This window comes from Eschrichtius robustus, chromosome 8 (assembly GCF_028021215.1).
Source record: "Eschrichtius robustus isolate mEscRob2 chromosome 8, mEscRob2.pri, whole genome shotgun sequence".
In the NCBI taxonomy this organism is placed as follows: domain Eukaryota; kingdom Metazoa; phylum Chordata; class Mammalia; order Artiodactyla; family Eschrichtiidae; genus Eschrichtius; species Eschrichtius robustus.
In genome coordinates, this window is record NC_090831.1 from 73550700 (window position 1) to 73570565 (window position 19866).

The following is a 19866-nucleotide window of genomic DNA, read 5'->3' on the forward strand; positions in this document are numbered from 1 at the left end:
AACAAAGACACTGGCAGCAGCAGTTCTGGTAAGTACTCATTGGTCTGAGCCCTCCCAGAGGCCACTGTTAGCCCCACCATACAGCCTGTAGGCTCCACTGCTGGGATGCCTCAGGCCAAACAACCAACAGGGTGGGAACACAGCCCCACCCATCAGCAGACAAGGGCCTTAAAGTCTCCCTGAGCAAAGCCCTACCCACCAGAGGGACAAAACCCAGCCCCACTCACCAAGGGGCAGGAACCAGCCCCTCCCCTCAGGAAGCCTGCACAAACCTCTTAGACAGCCTCACCCACCAGAAGGCAGACAGCAGAAGCAAGAACTAAAATCCTGCAGCCTGTGGAACAGAAACCACAGTCACAGGACGTTAGTCAAAATCAGATGGAAGAGGAATATGTCCCAGATGAAGGAACAAGATGAAACCCCAGAAGAACAACTAAGTGAAGTGAAGATAGCCAACCTACAGGAAAAGGAATTCAGAATAATGTGAAGATAATCCAAGATCTCGGAAAAAGAATGGAGGCAAGGATCGAGAAGGTACAAGAAATGTTTAACAAAGACCTAGAACAACTACAGAACAAACAAAGATGAACAATATAATAAATGAAAAATACACTAGATGGAATCAATAGCAGAATAAATGAGGCAGAAGAATGGTTAAGTTACCTGGAAGACAGAATGGTGGAAATCACTGCCACAGAGCAGAATAAAGAAAAAAGAATGAAAAGAAATGAAGACAGCCAAAGAGACCTCTGGGACAACATTAAAGGCACCAACATTAGCATTATAGGGGTCCCAGAAGGAGAAGAGAGAGAGAAAGGACCTGAGAAAATACTTGGAGAGACAATAGCTGAAAACTTCCCTAACATGGGAAAGGAAACAGTTATCCAAGTCCAGGAAGCGCAGAGAGTCCCAGGCAGTATAAACCTAAGGAGGAACATGCCAAGACACTTAGTAGTCAAATTGACAAAAATTAAAGACAAAGAAAAACTATTAAAAGCAACAAGGGAAAAATGACAGATGGCATACAAGGGAACTCCCGTAAGGTTATCAGCTGATTTCTCAGCAGAAACTGCAGGCCAGAAGGGAGTGACACAATATATTTAAAGTGAAGAAAGGGAAGAACCTGCAACCAAGAACATTCTACCCAGCTAGGCTCTCATTCAGATTTGACAGAGAAAACTTCTCTAGGCGTGAAAGAGACCAGCAACGTAAAACAACCTTGTACATATATATATTGCTATATCAAAACCTCATGGGAACAGCAAACCCAAAAACTACAATAGATACACACACAAAAAAGAAAGCAACCCAAACACAACACTAAAGATGGTTATCAAACCACAAGAGAACAAAAGAGGAAGGGAAGAAAAAAGATATAAAAACAAATCCAAAACAAGACAATGGCAATAGGAACATACATACCTTTAATTGCCTTAAATGTAAATGGATTAAATGCTTGAACCAAAAGACAGACTGACTGAATGGATACAAAAACAAAACCCATATATATGCTGTCTACAAGAGACCCACTTCAGCCCTAGGGACACATAACAGATTGAAAGTGAGGGAATGGAAAAAGGTATTCCATGCAAATGGAAATCAAAAGAAAGCTGGAGTAGCAATACTAATATCAAACAAAATAAACTATGAAATAAAGACTGTTACAAGAGACAAAGAAGGACATAATGATCAAGGGATCAATCCAAAAAGATATAACAATTGTAAATATATATGCACCCAGTGTAGGAGCACCTCAATATATAAGGCAAATACTAAAAGCCATAAAGAGAGAAATTAACAGAACACAGTAATAGTGGGGAACTTTAACAACCCACTTTCATCAATGGACAGATCATCCAGACACAAAATCAGTAAGGAAACACAGGCCTTAAATGACACATGAGACCAGATGAACTTAATTGATATTTATTGACCATTCCATCCAGTAGTAGCAGAATACACATTTTTGTCATGTGCATGTGGAACATTCTCCAGGAGTGACCACATGCTGGGCCACAAAGTGAGCCTCGGTAAATTTAAGAAAGTTGAAGTCATATCAAGCATCTTTTCGGACCACAACACTATGAGATTAGAAGTCAATTACAAGAAAATAACTGTAAAAAACAAACATGTGGAGGCTAAACAATATGCTACGAACAACCAATGGATCACTGAAGAAATCAAAGAGGAAATAAAAAAATACCTAGAGACGAAAGCACAATGACCCAAAACCTATGGGATGCAGCAAAGGCAGTTCTAAGACAGAAGTTTATAGCAATACAGTCTTACCTCAGGAAACAAAAAAAATCTCAAACAACCTAACCTTACACCTAAAGCAACTAGAAAAAGAAGAACAAACAAAACCTGAAGTTAGTAGAAGGAAAGAAATCATAAAAGATCAGAGCAGAAATAAATGAAATAGAAAGAAAGAAAACAATAGCAAAGATCAATGAAACTAAAAGCTGGTTCTTTGAAAAGATAAACAAAATTGATAAACCTTTAGCCAGACTCATCAAGAAAAAAAGAAGAGGACTCAAATCAATAAAATTAGAAATGAAAAAGGAGACACAGAAATACAAAGGATCATGAGAGACTACTACAAGGAACTGTATGCCAATAAAATGGACAAACTGGAAGAAATGGACAAGTTCTTAGAAAGGTACAATCTCCCAAGACTGAAACAGGAAGAAATGGAAAATATAAACAGACCAATCACAAGTCATGAAATTGAAACTGTGATTAAAAAACTCCAAACAAGCGAAAGTCCAGGACCAGATGGCTTCACAGGCGAATTCTATCAAACATTTAGAGAGAAGTTAACACCTATCCTTCTGAAACTGTTTCAAAAGATTGCAAAGGAAGGAAAACTCTCAAACTCATTCTATGAGGCCACCATCACCCTGATACCAAAACCAGACAAAGAGACCACAAAAAAATTTACAGACCAGTATGGCTGATGAACATAGACACAAAATTCCTCAACAAAATACTAGCAAGCAAATCCAACAATACATCAAAAGGATCATACACCACGAGCAAATGGGATTTATCCCAGGGGTGCAAGGATTTTTCAATATCCGCAAATCAATCACTGTAATACACCACATTAACAAATTGAAAGGTAAAAACCATGTGATCATCTCAGTAGATGCAGAAAAAGCTTTTGACAAAATTCAGCACCCATTTATGTTAAAAACTCTCCAGAAAGTGGGCACAGAGGGAACGTACCTTAACACAGTAAAGGCCATATATGACAAACCCACAGCAAAACATCATGCTCAACAATGAAAAGCTGAAAGCATTTCCTCTAAGGTCAGGAACAAGACAAGGATGTCCGCTCTCACTACTTCTATTCAACATAGTTTTGGAAGTCCTATATACAGCAATCAGAGAAGAAAAAGAAATAAAAGGAATCCAAATTGGAAAAGAACAAGTAAAAATGTCACTGTTTGTTAATGACATGATACTATACATAGAAAATCCTAAAGGCACTACCAGAAAGCTACTAGAGCCCATCAGTGAATTTGGTAAATTTGCAGGTTACAAAATTAATACACAGAAATCTGTTGCATTTCCTTTTTTTACATTTTAAATAGAAGGGTGACTACAATTGTTTCTTTTTTTAAAAATATTTATTTATTTATTTATTTGGCTGTGTCAGGTCTTAGTTGTGGCACACGGGATCTTTCATTGCAGTGCACAGTCTTCTCTCTAGTTGTGGTGCGTGGGCTTTAGTTATGGCACACAAGCTCTGTAGTTGCGGCATATGAGCTCTCAAGTTGTGGCACATGGGTTAGTTGCCCTGTGGCATGTGGGATCTTAGTTCCCCAACCAGGAATCAAACCAGTGTCCCCTGCATGGTAAGACAGATTCTTTTATTTTTTTAATATTATCTTTTTTTAAAATAAATAAATAATTTACTTATTTATTTATTTATTGTTGTGTTGGGTCCTTGTTGCTGTGTGCTGGCTTTCTCTAATTGCGGCGAGTAGCAGCTACTCTTTGTTGTGGTGTTCGGGCTTCTTATTGCAGTGGCTTCTCTTGTTGCGGAGCACAGGCTCTAGGTGCATGGGCTTCAGTAATTGTGGCACGCGGGCTCTAGCACGCAGGCTCAGTAGTTGTGGTGCATGGGCTTCATTGCTCCATGGCATGTGGGATTTCCTGGACCAAGGATTGAACCCGTGTCCCCTGCATTGGCAGGCGGATTCTTAACCACTGCACCACCAGGGAAGTCCCTATATTGCATTTCTATACTCTATTGAATTTCTCTTTCTGATCTTTTGTTGTTAAACAATCCCATTTACCATCGCATCAAAAAGAATAAAATACCTAGAAATAAAACTACCTAAGGAGACAAAAGACCTGTACTCTGAAAACTATAAGACACTGATGAAAGAAATCAAAGATGAAACAAACAGATGGAAAGATATACCACGTTCTTGGATTGGAAGAATCAATATTGTCAAAATGACCGTTCTACCCAAGGCAATCTACAGATTCAATGCAATCCCTATCAAACTACCAATGCCATTTTTCACAGAACTAGAACAAAAAGTCTTAAAATTTGTACGGAGATACAAAAGACCCCAAATAACCAAAGCAATCTTAAGAAAAATGGAGCTGGAGGAATCAGGCTCCCTGACTTCAGACTCTGCTACAAAGCTACAGTCATCAAAACAGTTTGGTACTGGCACTAAAACAGACATATAGATCAATAGAACAGGATAGAAAGTCCAGAAATAAACCCATGCACCTATGGTCAATTAATCTACGATAAAGGGGGCAAGACTATACAATGGAGGAAAGACAGCCTCTTCAATAAATGGTGCTGGGAAAACTGGACAGCTACATGTAAAAGAATGAAATTAGAGCACTCCCTAACACCATACACAAAAGTAAACTCAAAATGGATTAAAGACCTAAATGTAAGACAAGACACTATAAATCTCTTAGAGGAAAACATAGAATACTCTCTGACATAAATCACTGCAATATCTTTTTCAATCTATCTCCCAGAGTGATGAAAATAAAAACAAAAATAAACAAGTGGGACCTAATTAAACTCAAAAGCTTTTGCACAGCAAAGGAAACCATAAGCAAAACAAAAAGACAACACACAGAATGGGACCAACGAGGGATTAGTCTCCAAAATTTACTAACAGCTCATATGGCTTAATATCATCAAAACAAACAACCCAATCAAAAAATGGGCAGAAGACCTAAATAGACATTTCTCCAGTGAAGACAAAGAGATGGCCAAGAGGCACATGAAAAGATGTTCAACATCGCTAATTATTACAGAAATGCAAATCAAAACTACCATGAGGTATCACCTCACACCAGTCAAAATGGCTATCATCAGCAAATCTACAAACAATAAATGCTGGAGAGGGTGTGGAGAAAAGGGAACCCTCTTGCACTGTTGGTGGGAATGTAAATTGATACAGCCACTATGGAGAACAGTATGGAGGTTCCTTAAAAAACTAAAAATAGGGGCTTCCCTGGTGGCACAGTGGTTGGGAATCTGCCTGCCAATGCAGGGGACACGGGTTCGAGCCCTGGTCTGGGAAGATCCCACATGCCGCGGAGCAACTGGGCCCGTGAGCCACAACTACTGAGCCTGCGCGTCTGGAGCCTCTGCTCCGCAACAAGAGAGGCCGCGACAGTGAGAGGCCCGCGCACCGCGATGAAGAGTGGCCCCCACTTGCCGCAACTAAAGAAAGCCCTTGCACAGAAACGAAGACCCAACACAGCCAAAAATTAAAAAAAAAAAAAAAAAAAAAAGAATGAAATAATGGCATTTGCAACAACATGGATGGACCTAGAGATTGTCATACTGAGTGAAGTAAGACAGAAAGACAAATATCATATTATATTGCTTTTATGTGGAATCTAAGAAAAATGAAAGTAAGGGGATGTAAAAAGGTATTTCGTGCAAACAGAAATGACAAGGAAACAGGGTTCGCAGTACTCACATCAGACAAAATGGACTTTAAAACAAGGCTATAAAGAAAGATAAGGAAGGACACTAATGATAAAAGGATCACTACGAGGAGAAGATATTACGCTTGTCAACCTATATTCACCTAATATAGGAGCACCCAAATACATAAAACAAACACTAACAGATATAAAGGGAGAAACTGACAGGAACATAGTAATAGTAGGAGGCTTTAGCACCCCACTCACATCAGTGGACAGATCTTCGAGACAAAAAATCAATAAAGGAACAGAGATCCTAAATGATATAATAGAACATTTAGACTTAGTTGATATCTTCAGGACATAACATCCAAAAAAAACCCCCAAAATACACATTCTTTTCAAATGCACACAGAATATTCTCTAGGGTTGACCACATACTGGGGCACAAAACAAGTCTCAAATTTAAGAATATAGACATTACTTCAAGCGTCTTTCCTGATCATAATGGCATGAAACTAGAAGTCAACCACAGAAAAAGAAACGAGAAAAAATATTACATGCAGAATAAACACTATGCTACTAAAAACCAATGGGTCAACAATGAAATCAAAGAAGAAATTAAATACTTTGAGGCAAATGACAATGAAAACACAACCATACAAAATCAGTGGGATGCAGCAAAAGCAGTTCTTAGAGGGAAGTTCTTAGCGATACAGGCTTCTTTAAGAAACAAAAATCTCACATAAACAACTTAACCCACCACCTAAAAGAATTAGAAAAAGAACAGACAAAACCTAAAGTCAGCAGAAGGAAGGAGATAATAAAGATAAGAGAGGAAATAAATCAGATGGAGATTTAAAAAAAAAAAATAGAAAAAAAATCAATAAAACCAAGAGCTGGTTCTTTGAAAGCGTAAACAAAATTGACAAACCTCTGGCCAGGCTCACCAAGAAGAGAGAAGACCCAAATAAAATAAGAAATGAAAGAGAAGAAATCACAGCTGATACCACAGAAATATAAAAAAAAAATAAGAGAATACTATGAACAATTATATGCCAACAAATATGACATCCTGTAAGAAATGGACAAATTTTTAGAAACATACAGCACACCAAAACTGAATCAAGAAGAAATAGATAACTGATCAGACCAATCACTAGAAATGAAATAGAATCTGTAATAATAAAAAAAAACCTCCCTACAAACAAGAGTCCAGGACCAGATGGCTTCACTGGGGAATTGTACCAAACACGCAAAGAACTTATACCGATCCTTCTGAAACTCTTCCAAAAGATGTAAGAGGAAGGAGCACTCCCAAAGACATTCTATGAAACCACCATCACCCTGATACCAAAACCAGACAAAGACATAACCAAAAAAGAAAATTACAGGCCAATATGTTTGATGAATATAGACACAAAAATTCTCAACAAAACATTAGCAAACCGAATCCAACAACACATAAAAAAGGTCATACACCACGACCAATTTGGATTCATCCCAGGGTCACAAGGATGGTTCAACATATGCAAATCAATCATTGTGATACACCACATCAACAAAAGGACAAAAACATGATTATCTCAATAGATGAAGAAAAAATCTGATAACATTTGATAAAATTTAATGTCCATTCATGATAAAAACCCATAAGAAAGTGGGTATAGAGGGAACATATCTCAACATAATAAAAGCTACTTATGACAAACCCAAAGCCAATATTATACTCAACAGTGAAAAGCTGAAAGCCTTCCTGCTAAAATCTGGAATGTCTTATGGCCCACTCTCACCACTTCTCTTCAACATAGTACTGGAAGTCCTGGCCACAGCAATCAAACAAGAAAAATAAAAGGCATTCAAATTGGTAGGGAAGCAGTAAAGTTGTCATTTATATGCAGATTACATGATACTATATATAGAAAACCCTAAAGACTCCACACAAAAACTACTAGAACTGATAAATTCAGCAAAGTAGCAGGATACAAGATTAACATACAGAAATTGGTTGCATTTCTTTACACTAACAATGAAATATCAGAAAGGGGATGTAAATAAACAATCCCTTTTAAAATCACATCAAAAAGTAAAATAAAATACTTAGGAATAATCCTGACCAAGGAGATGAAAGACTTATATACTGAGAACTACAAAACATTAATAAAGGAAATTAAAGAGGATTCAAAGAAATGGAAAGATATCCCACTCTCTTGGATTGGAAAACTTAATATTGTTAAAATGGCAACACTACCCAAAGCAATCTACATACAGATTTAATGTGATCCCTATCAAATTACCCATGACATTTGTCACAGAACTAGAACAAATAATCCTAAAATTTATATGGAACCATAAAATTGCCAAAGCAATCCTGAGGAAAAAGAACAAGGCAGGATGCATAACCCTTCCAGACTTCAGACAATACTACAAAGCTACAGTAACGTGATACTTCCACAGGGTGATACTGCCACAAAAACAGACATATGGATCAATGGAACAGAATAGAAAGCTCAGAAAAAACCCACACACCTATGGTCAATTAATCTTCAACAAAGGAGGCAAGACTATAAAACAGGAAAAAGACAGTGTCTTCAGCAAATGGTGCTGGGAAAGTTGGACAGCTGCATGTAAATCAATGAAGTTAGAACACTCCCTCACACCATGCACAAAAATAAACTCGAAATGGCTTAAAGACTTAAACATCAGACATGACACCATAAAACTCGTAGAAGAGAGCACAGGAAAACATTCTCTGACATAAAATATTACTACATAAATTGCAGCAATATTTTCTTAGGTCAGTCTCCCAAGGCAATAGAAATAAAAACAAAAATAAACAAATGGGACCTAATCAAACTTACAAGATTTTGCACAGCAAAGGAAACCATAAACAAAACAAAAACACAACCTATAGAATGGGAGAAAATATTTGCAAACAATGTGACAGACAAGGGGTTAGTATCCAAAATATACAAATAGCTCATAGAACTCAATAACAAAAAAACAACCCAGTTGAAAAATGGGCAGAAGACCTAAATAGACATTACTGCAAAGAAGATATACTGATGGCCAATAGGCACATGAAAAGATGCTCAATGTCCCTAATTACAAAACTACAATGAGGTACCACCTCACACCAGTCAGAATGGCCATCATTAAAAAGTCTACAAATAGCAAATGCTGGAGAGGGTGTGGAGAAAAGGGAACCCTCTTACACTGTTGCTGGGAATTTAAATTGGTGCAGCCACTATGGAAAACAATATGGAGGTTCCTCAGAAAACTAAAAATAGAGTTGCCATATCCAGCAATCCCACTCCTGGGCATATACCCGGACAAAACTATAATTTGAAAAGCTACATGCACCCCTATGTTCACAGTAGCACTATTTACAATAGCCAAGACATGGAAACAACCCAAATGTTCATTGACAGATGAATGGATAAAGAAGTTGTGGTATATAAATACAATGGAATATTACTTAGCCATAAAAAAGAATGAAATAATGCCATTTGCAGCAACATGGATGGACCTAGAAATTATCATACTAAGCAAAATCAGAAAGAGAAACACAAATACCATATGATAGCACTTATATGTGGCATCTAAATTACGATACAAATCAACATAAACATATCTACAAAACAAAAACAGACTCACAGATAATAGAGAACAGAACTGTCGTTGCCAAGAGGAAGGCAGGGTAGAGGAGAGAAGGGATGGGAGTTTGGGATTAGCAGAGGCAAACTATTTTATATAGGATGGATAAACAAGGTCCTACTATATAGCACAGGGAACTATATTCAATATTCTGTGACAAACAGTAATAGAAAAGAATATGAAAACGAATATATATAACTGAGTCACTTTGCTGTACAGAAGAAATTAATACAACATTGTAAATCCACTATACTTCAATATAATTTTTTAAAGAAAAGATTCCTATGTTCTGAAGCTTCAGGGTTTAATGCAGTATGCCTTTAAAATTTTTGGATAAAGCATTCAAAGGACTTCAGATGCTTTCCTTTTTTCTGCATGTATAATTCAACCTTGGATCAATTCACCTTAGGGGGAAAAGCCTCTACTATTGCTTCTATCAGCCCCTGAACATTGCCCTTGAGCTGATCCACTTCCTGATTATTAGTAGGAGAACCTGAAAGAAATTCTGGTCATCTGTTTACCCTGTGAGGGGGGTTTTCCCCAGGTGCCATCTGGCTTGTCTGATGGCTGCACTGTAATCACAGGTGGGCAGAATACCCCTTAGCAGCCAGTCAAGGTCCCTGTGAGCGGGGTTATAGATAACCACTAATCTTTCTAACTCCTCTTTAAATTCGGTAGTATGTTCTGAAAGTGCAGGTAAAAGGGCTTTATGATTTATTGGATCTGCTGCTATCCATGGGACATGAATTCTTTGCAGTGGCGGTCCAGGCTACATACACAAAGGATGCTGCATAGCAAGGCCCGAAGGTGGCAGAGCCTGATTACAGGGCCCTGGAAAGTCAGAGGAGTTGCAAAGGACAGCAGTGCTAGCCTTACCACCCATCCTGGGTGATTCTTCTAAATTCACTTCCTGGCTTTTAGCATCTACACAAGTAAGCTGTATACCCCTTGCCTGGAAGTCAGGCCAGAGTGCTCTCTGTAAATCTTGTAAGGAAAGGGAAGTTAAAACAGGTAGACAGGGCCAGATTTTGAGAAGGGGGATTTACATGGAATGTGGACTTTTTGAGTCTAATTTCTGTTCTTTCTGTTAAGGGAGTCCCCAAGGCTGGCTCTTGTACTCCTGTGTGTCCTCTTTTTAATTTTGTCTTTCCATCGGTTGATGGAACGACAGTTGTTGATGGAAATACAGTTGTTTAGCATGGGAGCTCGCTCACTTTTTTGCTCAAAAATAGAAGTTTTTCCAGTTCAAAGGATCCATTCTCTGGCCACTGACAAATATGGTCTTATATTAATCTTAAAGGTGACTCAAACCCATAAGCCTTTTTATGGCTTAACCATGAACACAAGAAGTGTCCCAAAAGAGTGCAAAAGATGTAGCTTTCACAAGATCCACAAAGTTTACTCCCAGAATTAGTCAAAGAAAGCAAAATCCTTCATTGTCACAGGTAGTAAGAATGGTATAGTGAAAACGGAATTCCCACCAGAATGGGTGATGCCTCTAGTCGCAGACCTGCTCATCTCTGACACTGGGCAGGCATTACTGGAATGGGACTTTTCCAGCACTAACAAGACAATGAAGGTTGAGACAACAAAGGCCCCTTATGGGCTGGGACACCTTAAGACAAACTTCCGAAGAACTGGCACAGTTGGACAAAAAGAATGCGCTTGTTGCACTATTTACAATAGCCAGAACATGGAAGCAACCTAAATGTCCATTGACAGATGAATGGATAAAGAAGATGTGGCACACATATACAATGGAATATTACTCAGCCATAAAAAGAAATGAAATTATTTGTAGTGAGGTGGTTGGACCTAGGGTCTGTCATACAGAGTGAAGTAAGTCAGAAAGAGGAAAATACTGTATGCCAGTGCATATATATGGAATCTAAAAAAAAAGAAATCATACTGATGAACCTAGTGGCAGGGCAGGAATAAAGACGGAGACATAGAGAATGGACTTGAGGGCACAGGGAGGGGAGGGGGAAGCTGGGAAGAAGTGAGAGAGTGGCATGGACATATATACACTATCGAATGTAAAATAGCTAGCTAGTGGGAAGCAGCCTCATAGCACAGGGAGATCAGCTCGGTGCTTTGCAGTGACCTAGAGGGGTGGGATAGGGAGGGTGGGAGGGAGACGCAAGAGGGAGGGGATATGGGGACATATGTATGCATATGGCTGATTCACTTTGTTATACAATAGAAAAACTAACACAGTATTGTGAAGCAATTATACTCCAATAAAGATCTATATATTAAAAAAAAAAAAAAAATGCTGCTTGTCACTTCATGTCTCAGATCCTGAGTCTCTTTGGCTGCCCACCAGTTACAAGCTGATACTTGCATCTTCTGGCTGGCTTCTCTCTGGTTAAGCCAGAGAGAATATTTTCACTGGTCATGAAGCCAAGCTCTCAAGACAGAACAAGACGAGGGGGAACCTCACCCGTTTTTTAAATATAGGAGACCCACAGCAAAGTTTGTCTAAACAGATGCAGGTCCATTAGAACTGTGAACTCACCAGTCTGTGAGGCTGGCCCGAACAACAGGCTCAAAGGACCGATGCCTGCATTTCTACGCTATGGTTTTCCTCCTTATGAAAAGTGACACAAAAGCTAGAGACAAAAGAAAACAGTAACCATGGAGGAATTGGATCAATAGAAAACAAAAGTACTCACAACAGATGTTTTCCAGAGTCACTATACCTAAGGAACTAGTTTACACAAGTGTTTTTCTCCTGCTAATCTAAATTTAGAAATGGACTCTCACCACTTCCAGGAGATTGACCTGAAGGATTCTTACCGTCTGCCAGCTCTTGTCAGAGGTCCCAGGATCTCCCACCTGCAGCCCCAGAGCAAGTGGTGTCCAGCCAATGGAGCCCCCCATGCGTACCAAATTGTAGGGATAGAAAAATTTTCCCTTCCTCCCTTCTAGGTTCTTTGGCTAATCTAATAATTAATTGACATAAGATGTTACCAGGTGAAAAACTAATTTTGTACATACAGGAACCCCATAAGAATGAGACTTAAAGGCAGTCTCCAGTTGAGGCTTGTATACTGTCCTGAGGTAAGGAAAGGGATAGGGGCCTGGGGCTTCAGAGGGGAAGAAGGCAATTCACAGCAGATGAGAAGAGCAGATGTTTGCTGTGCAGATTAAAAAAAAAAAAAAGTTCTCTCTGGTAATAGCTCTCTTTCTGGTGCAGGCCCCCTAGCGAAATTCTTTTAGGCAGTTAAGGGAGAGGTAAAAGGCTTTTCCTGAGTCTGCTTGAAAGGTCTTCATTCCTTTCAGCTCAAAATAATCCACATGCCAAAGTGGTTCATTTTGGGGGTGGCATATTCTGCCCTCCCCTTCAACGTAATATGTACTCATTGCAGAAAAATCAGAAAACAGATAAGGGAAAAAACCCCAGAAATTTCCCTTAACCCCACTACCTCCCAAAGCATATTTATTTGTATGCTTATATGTTTTCTCTTACTAAAATAAGACACTCTGCACATATTGCTGTAGAGCAGTCCCCCTTTCATCCGTACATACATCTTTAATATTCTTCCACATTTTAAATACATTACTACTTTGTTTTTAATGTCATTTTATAATATAGATATACCATAACATCCAATTTTTGGACATTTAAGTTGCATCCACGTTTTCACTATAGGCAATGTGATAATGAACATTCTTATACCTGAATGTTTGCACATATCCTTACTTACTTCACTGGGACAGAAGTAGAATTGTTGCACCACAGTGTACTCACATTTTTTAATGCTTTTGAAATCTATTGCCAAATTGTCTTCCATACATACCAATGTATTTTGCAACAGCAATATAATTATAATAGTACCAGCTTCACCACACCCTACTGTTAAATACTGTAGTATTTCTCTAAACTTGGCCAATTTAATTGGACAAAAGTTATATCTTAAAATTTTACATTTCTCCGATTAAAATACAGAGGTTATGTTTTATATATTAATCATTGCCATTTGTATTTTATCTTTTCTAACTTATCTATTCATCCCCTTTGTTCTCTTTTTCTATTAGAGTGTTCAACTTTAAAAATTTTACATGTAAGAACTTCCTTTAATTTCTTGCAAATATTTTTTTCCAGCTATTTCTCTTTTGTTTCTTAAAAAATTCTGTTTGGAAACAAACCATTGTTTTTTGTTTTATAAGTTTAGCATTTGTATGTATTAAATGTTACTGCACTTTTTTTTTTTTTTTTTTTAAGGTATGAAAACTTTCAAAATCCAAAGAAGAGAAAAAATCAAAGTGGAACAGTGTTTCGACCTGGACAGAAAGTAACTCTGGCATAAAATATACTTCTGATTTTTTTGTGTGTTTATGTGTGTGGTAGTTTGTCCCTGTGTTGTAACAGTGAAAATGGTGTCTGTACATTTCTTTTTAATTTAACTTAATTTGTTAATCTATAAAATCAAAGATTTGGTAAACCTGTGTTTATGTAATGATCAGGATTACTTGATATTAATACTTTAGAATAAATTGGGACACTTAAGAGATTCTGTATTTTATTACCTATATATTTAAATCCTTAATGAAGTAATATTGGCCACATGGAATAACTGATTTTTTCTCCTTTGAAGAAGAAAAGAGAATGTAATTAAATACGTTTCTTAGAATTCACTGACAGTTGCATATTCAGCATCTTCCTTGCATTTGACAAGCTTTATGCTTAGCACCTTCTTGACTGTTTTTGGAAATAAAATACCAATTATCTACTGATCCAATTATCTGTTCTGATTATCTGAAAATGTGGAATTTACACACAATTTAAATAAATTTAGTTGGTCCTTCAATCAGCAGTGAGATGACATCCCCCTAATATACTACATCCAGCTGCAAGGCCAGGAGCTTGAATGATGTCCATTCCTCCCCCAGCTCCATGACGATGTTATCTGGATGTGCTCTGATCTGTGAACTAAATTGTAAAGTCAGTCACTATCAACACAAACTATATATAGTAATGTGGTAAAGGGAAAGGAGAAAGCTAAGTAGAATATGCAAATAAATGCATAAGACAGCAAAGAAAAATGTACAGGCTGTAACCATTGCCCTTTCTGCAATTAATCATGAGGCCATGGCTGATATGTTTCATTTCTCTCTTCCATTACTTATTCCATGTTCCTCTGACTTCAGCCCTCACCCTAGTGGATTAGAGGCCTTTACTCAGTGGGATGGTCTAAACCTTCATTTCCATCTGCGCCTTTAGTGGCCTAAGATTGCAGATGTCTTCCATTAAATTTACCATGAACACTCAATATTACAAGGTTCCCATCATACTTCTCCCATCCCCCACTGTATAGCACCAACTCTGTATTCACTCAGCCAATATTGTAATCCTCTCCTTTCAAACCACTGGAATCATCACTATGTTCCCCTCATAGAAGCAGTCCTCCTTTGCTTCCCTCTAAACCAGCAAAGCTCAGAATCACAAGGAATGCAAGCAAAGATGTTTGAGTCGCTAGGTATTAACTGAGAAGTGCCATTCTCCCTTGCACTTTGGTTCCCAGATCCTTCTATTAAAGCCATGATCACTGGTTCACAGTACATACTATATGTACTACATCTTGCAGAACAGGACTCCACCCTCACAGAGTTATCTCGCCAAAAGGCCAGCTGTTTCAGGGTGAGGGGTATTTACATTAAGTCCAGGTAATTCACTATAAAGTGAGTTTCTTGATCAGAAGCAAGTGTCGTAAGGGATAGCATAACAGTGAAAGCCATCTAGTGAGTCCCTGAAAGATGGTGGTGGCAGAATTTTGGAGGACAAAGCAAGTCCAATTCCCGAATGTGCCACCTTCAGGGAGGACAAATTGCTGCATCATCTCTTTTAGGAGAGGGACAAATGTAATCAACCTTCTACCAGGCACGGGCTGGCGTCCCCTGGTGTGTACCTAGGTGGTCATTGCTGCAGACTAGTAGGCTGTCAGGATAGGTGGATGGTCAGGTCAGCTGCAGTGAGGGGAAAGCCACACTGTAGAGCACACATAGACCTCCATCCTGGCCACCATGGCCACTTTGTTCATGAATACAGTAAACAAGTACTGGGTAGCTGGAAACAAAGGCTGATTGATATCCATAGAGAGGTCACCTAGAGCACCTCATTATTCAAAGCACTGAGGAATTTTAGCTGAGCATTCACACAGGACACAAACATTCTCACTCTCTGAATGCATTTCAAGAACTCTGGCCATACCTCTCTCCCAGACCTCCTCATGGCCCCTTCTCCAATCATGCTGTTTCCAAATCTGATCATTTAGTTAAGATACTAGCCACTGTCTATGAATCAGCATGGATTTCTATATCAAACATCTCTACCTCCTGGCAAAATGGAAGAGACAAGTTGTTCAGAAAATCTGCTCCCTGGGATGATTCCCTACTCTACTGGTCGTCAGGGCTATCCCCTCAGTATAGCAGAAATGCCTTCACCCTGATGCATTCGCAGTGGAGTTCTGGGTCTCTGGGAAATCATGTTGACGCAGACCGAGCATCTCTGTTAATCCCCAGAAGGTCTGGTTATTTCTCAGGACACCTGGGAAATGGCCTGGTGAGTGGCTTTGGGTCCTTTGGGGAAGACTTAGAGGAAGGAAGATCCTTAGCAAGTATTCATGATGTTATCGCAGGGCCGTTTCCCTAGACACTTGACTTCTCCTGCATTCTTGGTCTGATCTAGACCTGAGATTGGGTCAGGGGCCATGACTATATTGTGATGACTTAAGTCAGGCCTTTGTTTACTAACAGAGAGGTTTTTAAATAATAAAAATCAGGTTGCATCTTTGACCATCTATTTTGGTCTTAAGGATCCCACAGTTAGGCAACACTAAAGATCCCTGTAGGTCAGACCATTGTAATTAATGCACTGGCTCTGCTGTTGATTATGGTAGCCACATCCACCTGGCCTCTCACATTGCCGCTACCTGACCCCACCCCTGCTGCCCCAGGATCCACCATCACTGAAATCAGCATGTTTCTACTACAACATCTCCCACTTGCATTCTCATCAATTGTTGCAGATTCTACAGACTGACTCATTCAACAACCATTCCAACGTCCTCACCTCCATCTTCCTATGGTCCTTGGAAAGTGAATTACTGAGTGACATAATCTCCATTGCAGCCATGCATGGCTATGTGACAGTTCTATCTAGACAATGAGTATAAGTAGGTAGAAGTCCCTGGGGTAAGCTTCCTTCCTGGAATGAGGGCACAATGTCTGGAGATGCAGCAACCATCTTGCAAACATGAGGGTGAAAACCACAGACAATAGAGCAAGGAAACAGAAGGAGCCTGGTTCCCTGATGGCATCACTGAGCTGACATACCAGCTCTAAATGTCCTACTCAGACCTTTTTATGCCTGAGGCAGATAAACCCCTTGTTTGCTTCTCTGAGTAGTTTCCTATTATAGCCAAAACCAATCCTGACAGATGCACCAATGATTTCGTAAGGCCTCACTGAGGAGTATTTTCTGACACCTACACTATCTTGGGGGACAGATTTGGGTGGTGGTAAGTTGGTGAATTGTACATGATTCATTCATTCAACATATGTATCTCACAAAGTCTTTGGATTTCTTTCTTTATATTATACCAAGATATTTCAAGCACCTCAACTTTATTCATCATGAGTCATTGAGTCTGGGTTCCAAATACCCAACCATGGAGTCAATTAGAACATTCCCAGATGCTGAAACAGCACACTGAATCAAAAATCAAGTGTATTAATTAAAAACAAAAGGGCAGGGACTTCCTGGTGGCGCAGTGGTTAAGAATCCACCTGCCAATGCAGGAGACACAGGTTCGAGCCCTGGTCCAGGAAGATCCCACATGCTGTAGAGTAACTAAGTCCGTGCGCCACAACTACTGAGCCTGTGCTCTAGAGCCTGCAAGCCACAACTACTGAGCCCGTGTGCCACAACTACTGAAGCTGGCATGCCTAGAGCCTGTGCTCTGCAACAATAGAAGCCACCGCAATGAGAAGCCTGTGCACCACAGCAAAGAGTAGCCCCCGCTCGCCGCAATTAGAGAAAGCCCGCAGGCAGCAATGAAGACCCAACACAGCCAAAAATAAATAAATAAAAAAAATTTTTTAAGTGCATTAATGCATTCAACTTGACTAATAATTATGATTTTCCCTACTTAGCCTAGTACCCACACACATATTCTACCTTCACATATATTCTTTAGAATTTGCATGAAAAAGAAAAATATTGTAGTTTTTTTATTGTCTAAGCCTTCTTCTCTTGGATTGACTTTTAATTCACTCCCTAGGGCATGTTGGGATGGGACAATAGAAGGGAGGGTTGGAATGCAAGAATGAGCATTCTTTTACAAGGCTGATCCCTCACAGACGGGCATTTCAGGGTCTTCAAGCAAGGGACATAGGGGCTGCTTCACTAAAGATTTTAAAAGGGTGGGGATTCAAGGGAATCCAGTTTCTTCCATGTTTCTCCATCCCAATTATCAGGGATTCAACTCTTTTTCGATCAACACCTTAACTTTTCCATAAAAGATCTAAAATGGCTATGAACTCAGTGGATAATGTCATTCAGTAAACTGTGGGATCAAACTCCTGTTTTTGTGCCAGAGTTTGGCACAAAAACAGAAATATAGATCAATGGAACAGGATAGAAAGCCCAGAGACAAACCCACGCACCTACTGTCAATTAATCTATGACAAAGGAGGCAAGAATATACAATGGAGAAAAAAAAAGCCTCTTCAATAACTGGTGCTGGGAAAACTGGACAGCTACATGTAAAAGAATGAAATTAGAACACTCCCTAACACCATAGACAAAAATAAACTCAAAATGAAAAGGGAACCCTCCTACACTGTTAGTGGGAATGTAAGTTGGTACAGCCACTATGGAAAACAGTATGAGTTTCCTTAAAAAACTAAAAACAGAGCTACCATATGATCCAGCAATCCCACTCCTGGGCATATATCCAGAGAAAATCATACTTAAAAAAGATACATGCAATGTTCATTGCAGCACTATTTATGATAGCCAGGACATGGAAGCAACCTAAATGTCCATCAACAGGGCAATGGATAAAGAAGATGTGATACATGTATACAATGGAATATTACTCAGCCATAAAAAAGAATGAAATAATGCCATTTGCAGCAACATGGATGGACCTAGAGATTATCATACAAAGTCAGACAGAGAAATACAAATATCATATGATATCACTTATATGTAGAATCTAAAAAATGATACAAATGAACTTATTTACAAAACAGAAACAGACTCACAGACTTAGAAAACAAACTTATGGTTACCAAAGGGTAAAGGTGGGAGGGAGGGATAAATTAGGAGTTTGGGATTAACATATACACACTACTACATATAAAATAGATAATCAACAAGTACCTACTGTATAGAACAGGGAACTCTACTCAATACTCTGTAATAACCTATATGGGAAAAGAATCTGATAAAGAATGGAGGATATATATATATATATGTATAACTAAATCACTTTGCTGTACACCTGAAACTAACACAACATTGTAAATCAAATATACTCCAGGATAAAAAGAAAAACTCAAAATAGATTAAAGACCTAAATGTAAGACCAGATACTATAATACTCTTAGAGGAAAACAGAGGCAGAACACTCTGACATAAATCGCAGCAATATCTTTTTGGATCCACCTCCTAGAGTAATGAAAATAAAACCAAAAATCAACAAATGGTACCTAATGAAACTTAAAAGCTTTTGTACAGCAAAGGAAACCATAAACAAAACAAAAAGACAATCCACAGAATGGGAGAAAATATTTGCAAACCAAGCAACTGACAAGGGATTAATCTCCAAAATATACAAACAGCTCATGCAGCTCTACATCAAAAAAACAAACAACTGAATCAAAAAATGGGCAGAAGACCTAAATAGACATTTCTCCAAAGAAGACATACACATGGCCAAAAAGCACATGAAAAGATGCTCAACAACACTAATTATTAGAGAAATGCAAATCAAAACTACAATGAGATATAAACTCACACCAGTCAGAATGGCCATCATCAAAAAGTCTACAAACAATAAATGCTGGAGAGGGCATGGAGAAAAGGGAACTCTCCTACAGTTTTGGTGCGAATGTAAATTGGTACAGCCACTGTGGAAAACAGTATGGAGGTTCCTTAAATAACTAAAAATAGAGCTACCATATGATCTAGCAATCCCACTCCTAGGCATATATCTGGAGAAAACCATACTTTGAAAAGATACATGCACCCCAATGTTCATTGCAGCACTATTTACA

The 19866-nt window shown here is 38.8% G+C and overlaps 1 protein-coding gene across 1 annotated transcript in view; it reads left to right on the forward strand.

The window, feature by feature from the left end:
• Window positions 1-14015, forward strand: part of PEX1 (peroxisomal biogenesis factor 1) — a 70789-nt gene extending 56774 nt beyond the window's left edge. Inside the window, exon 24 of the mRNA XM_068550676.1 lies at window positions 13808-14015. Coding sequence (XP_068406777.1) covers window positions 13808-13892 — 85 coding nt within the window. The 3' untranslated portion in view covers window positions 13893-14015. The remainder of the gene's footprint in view (window positions 1-13807) is intronic.
• Window positions 14016-19866: the final 5851 nt, after the last annotated feature.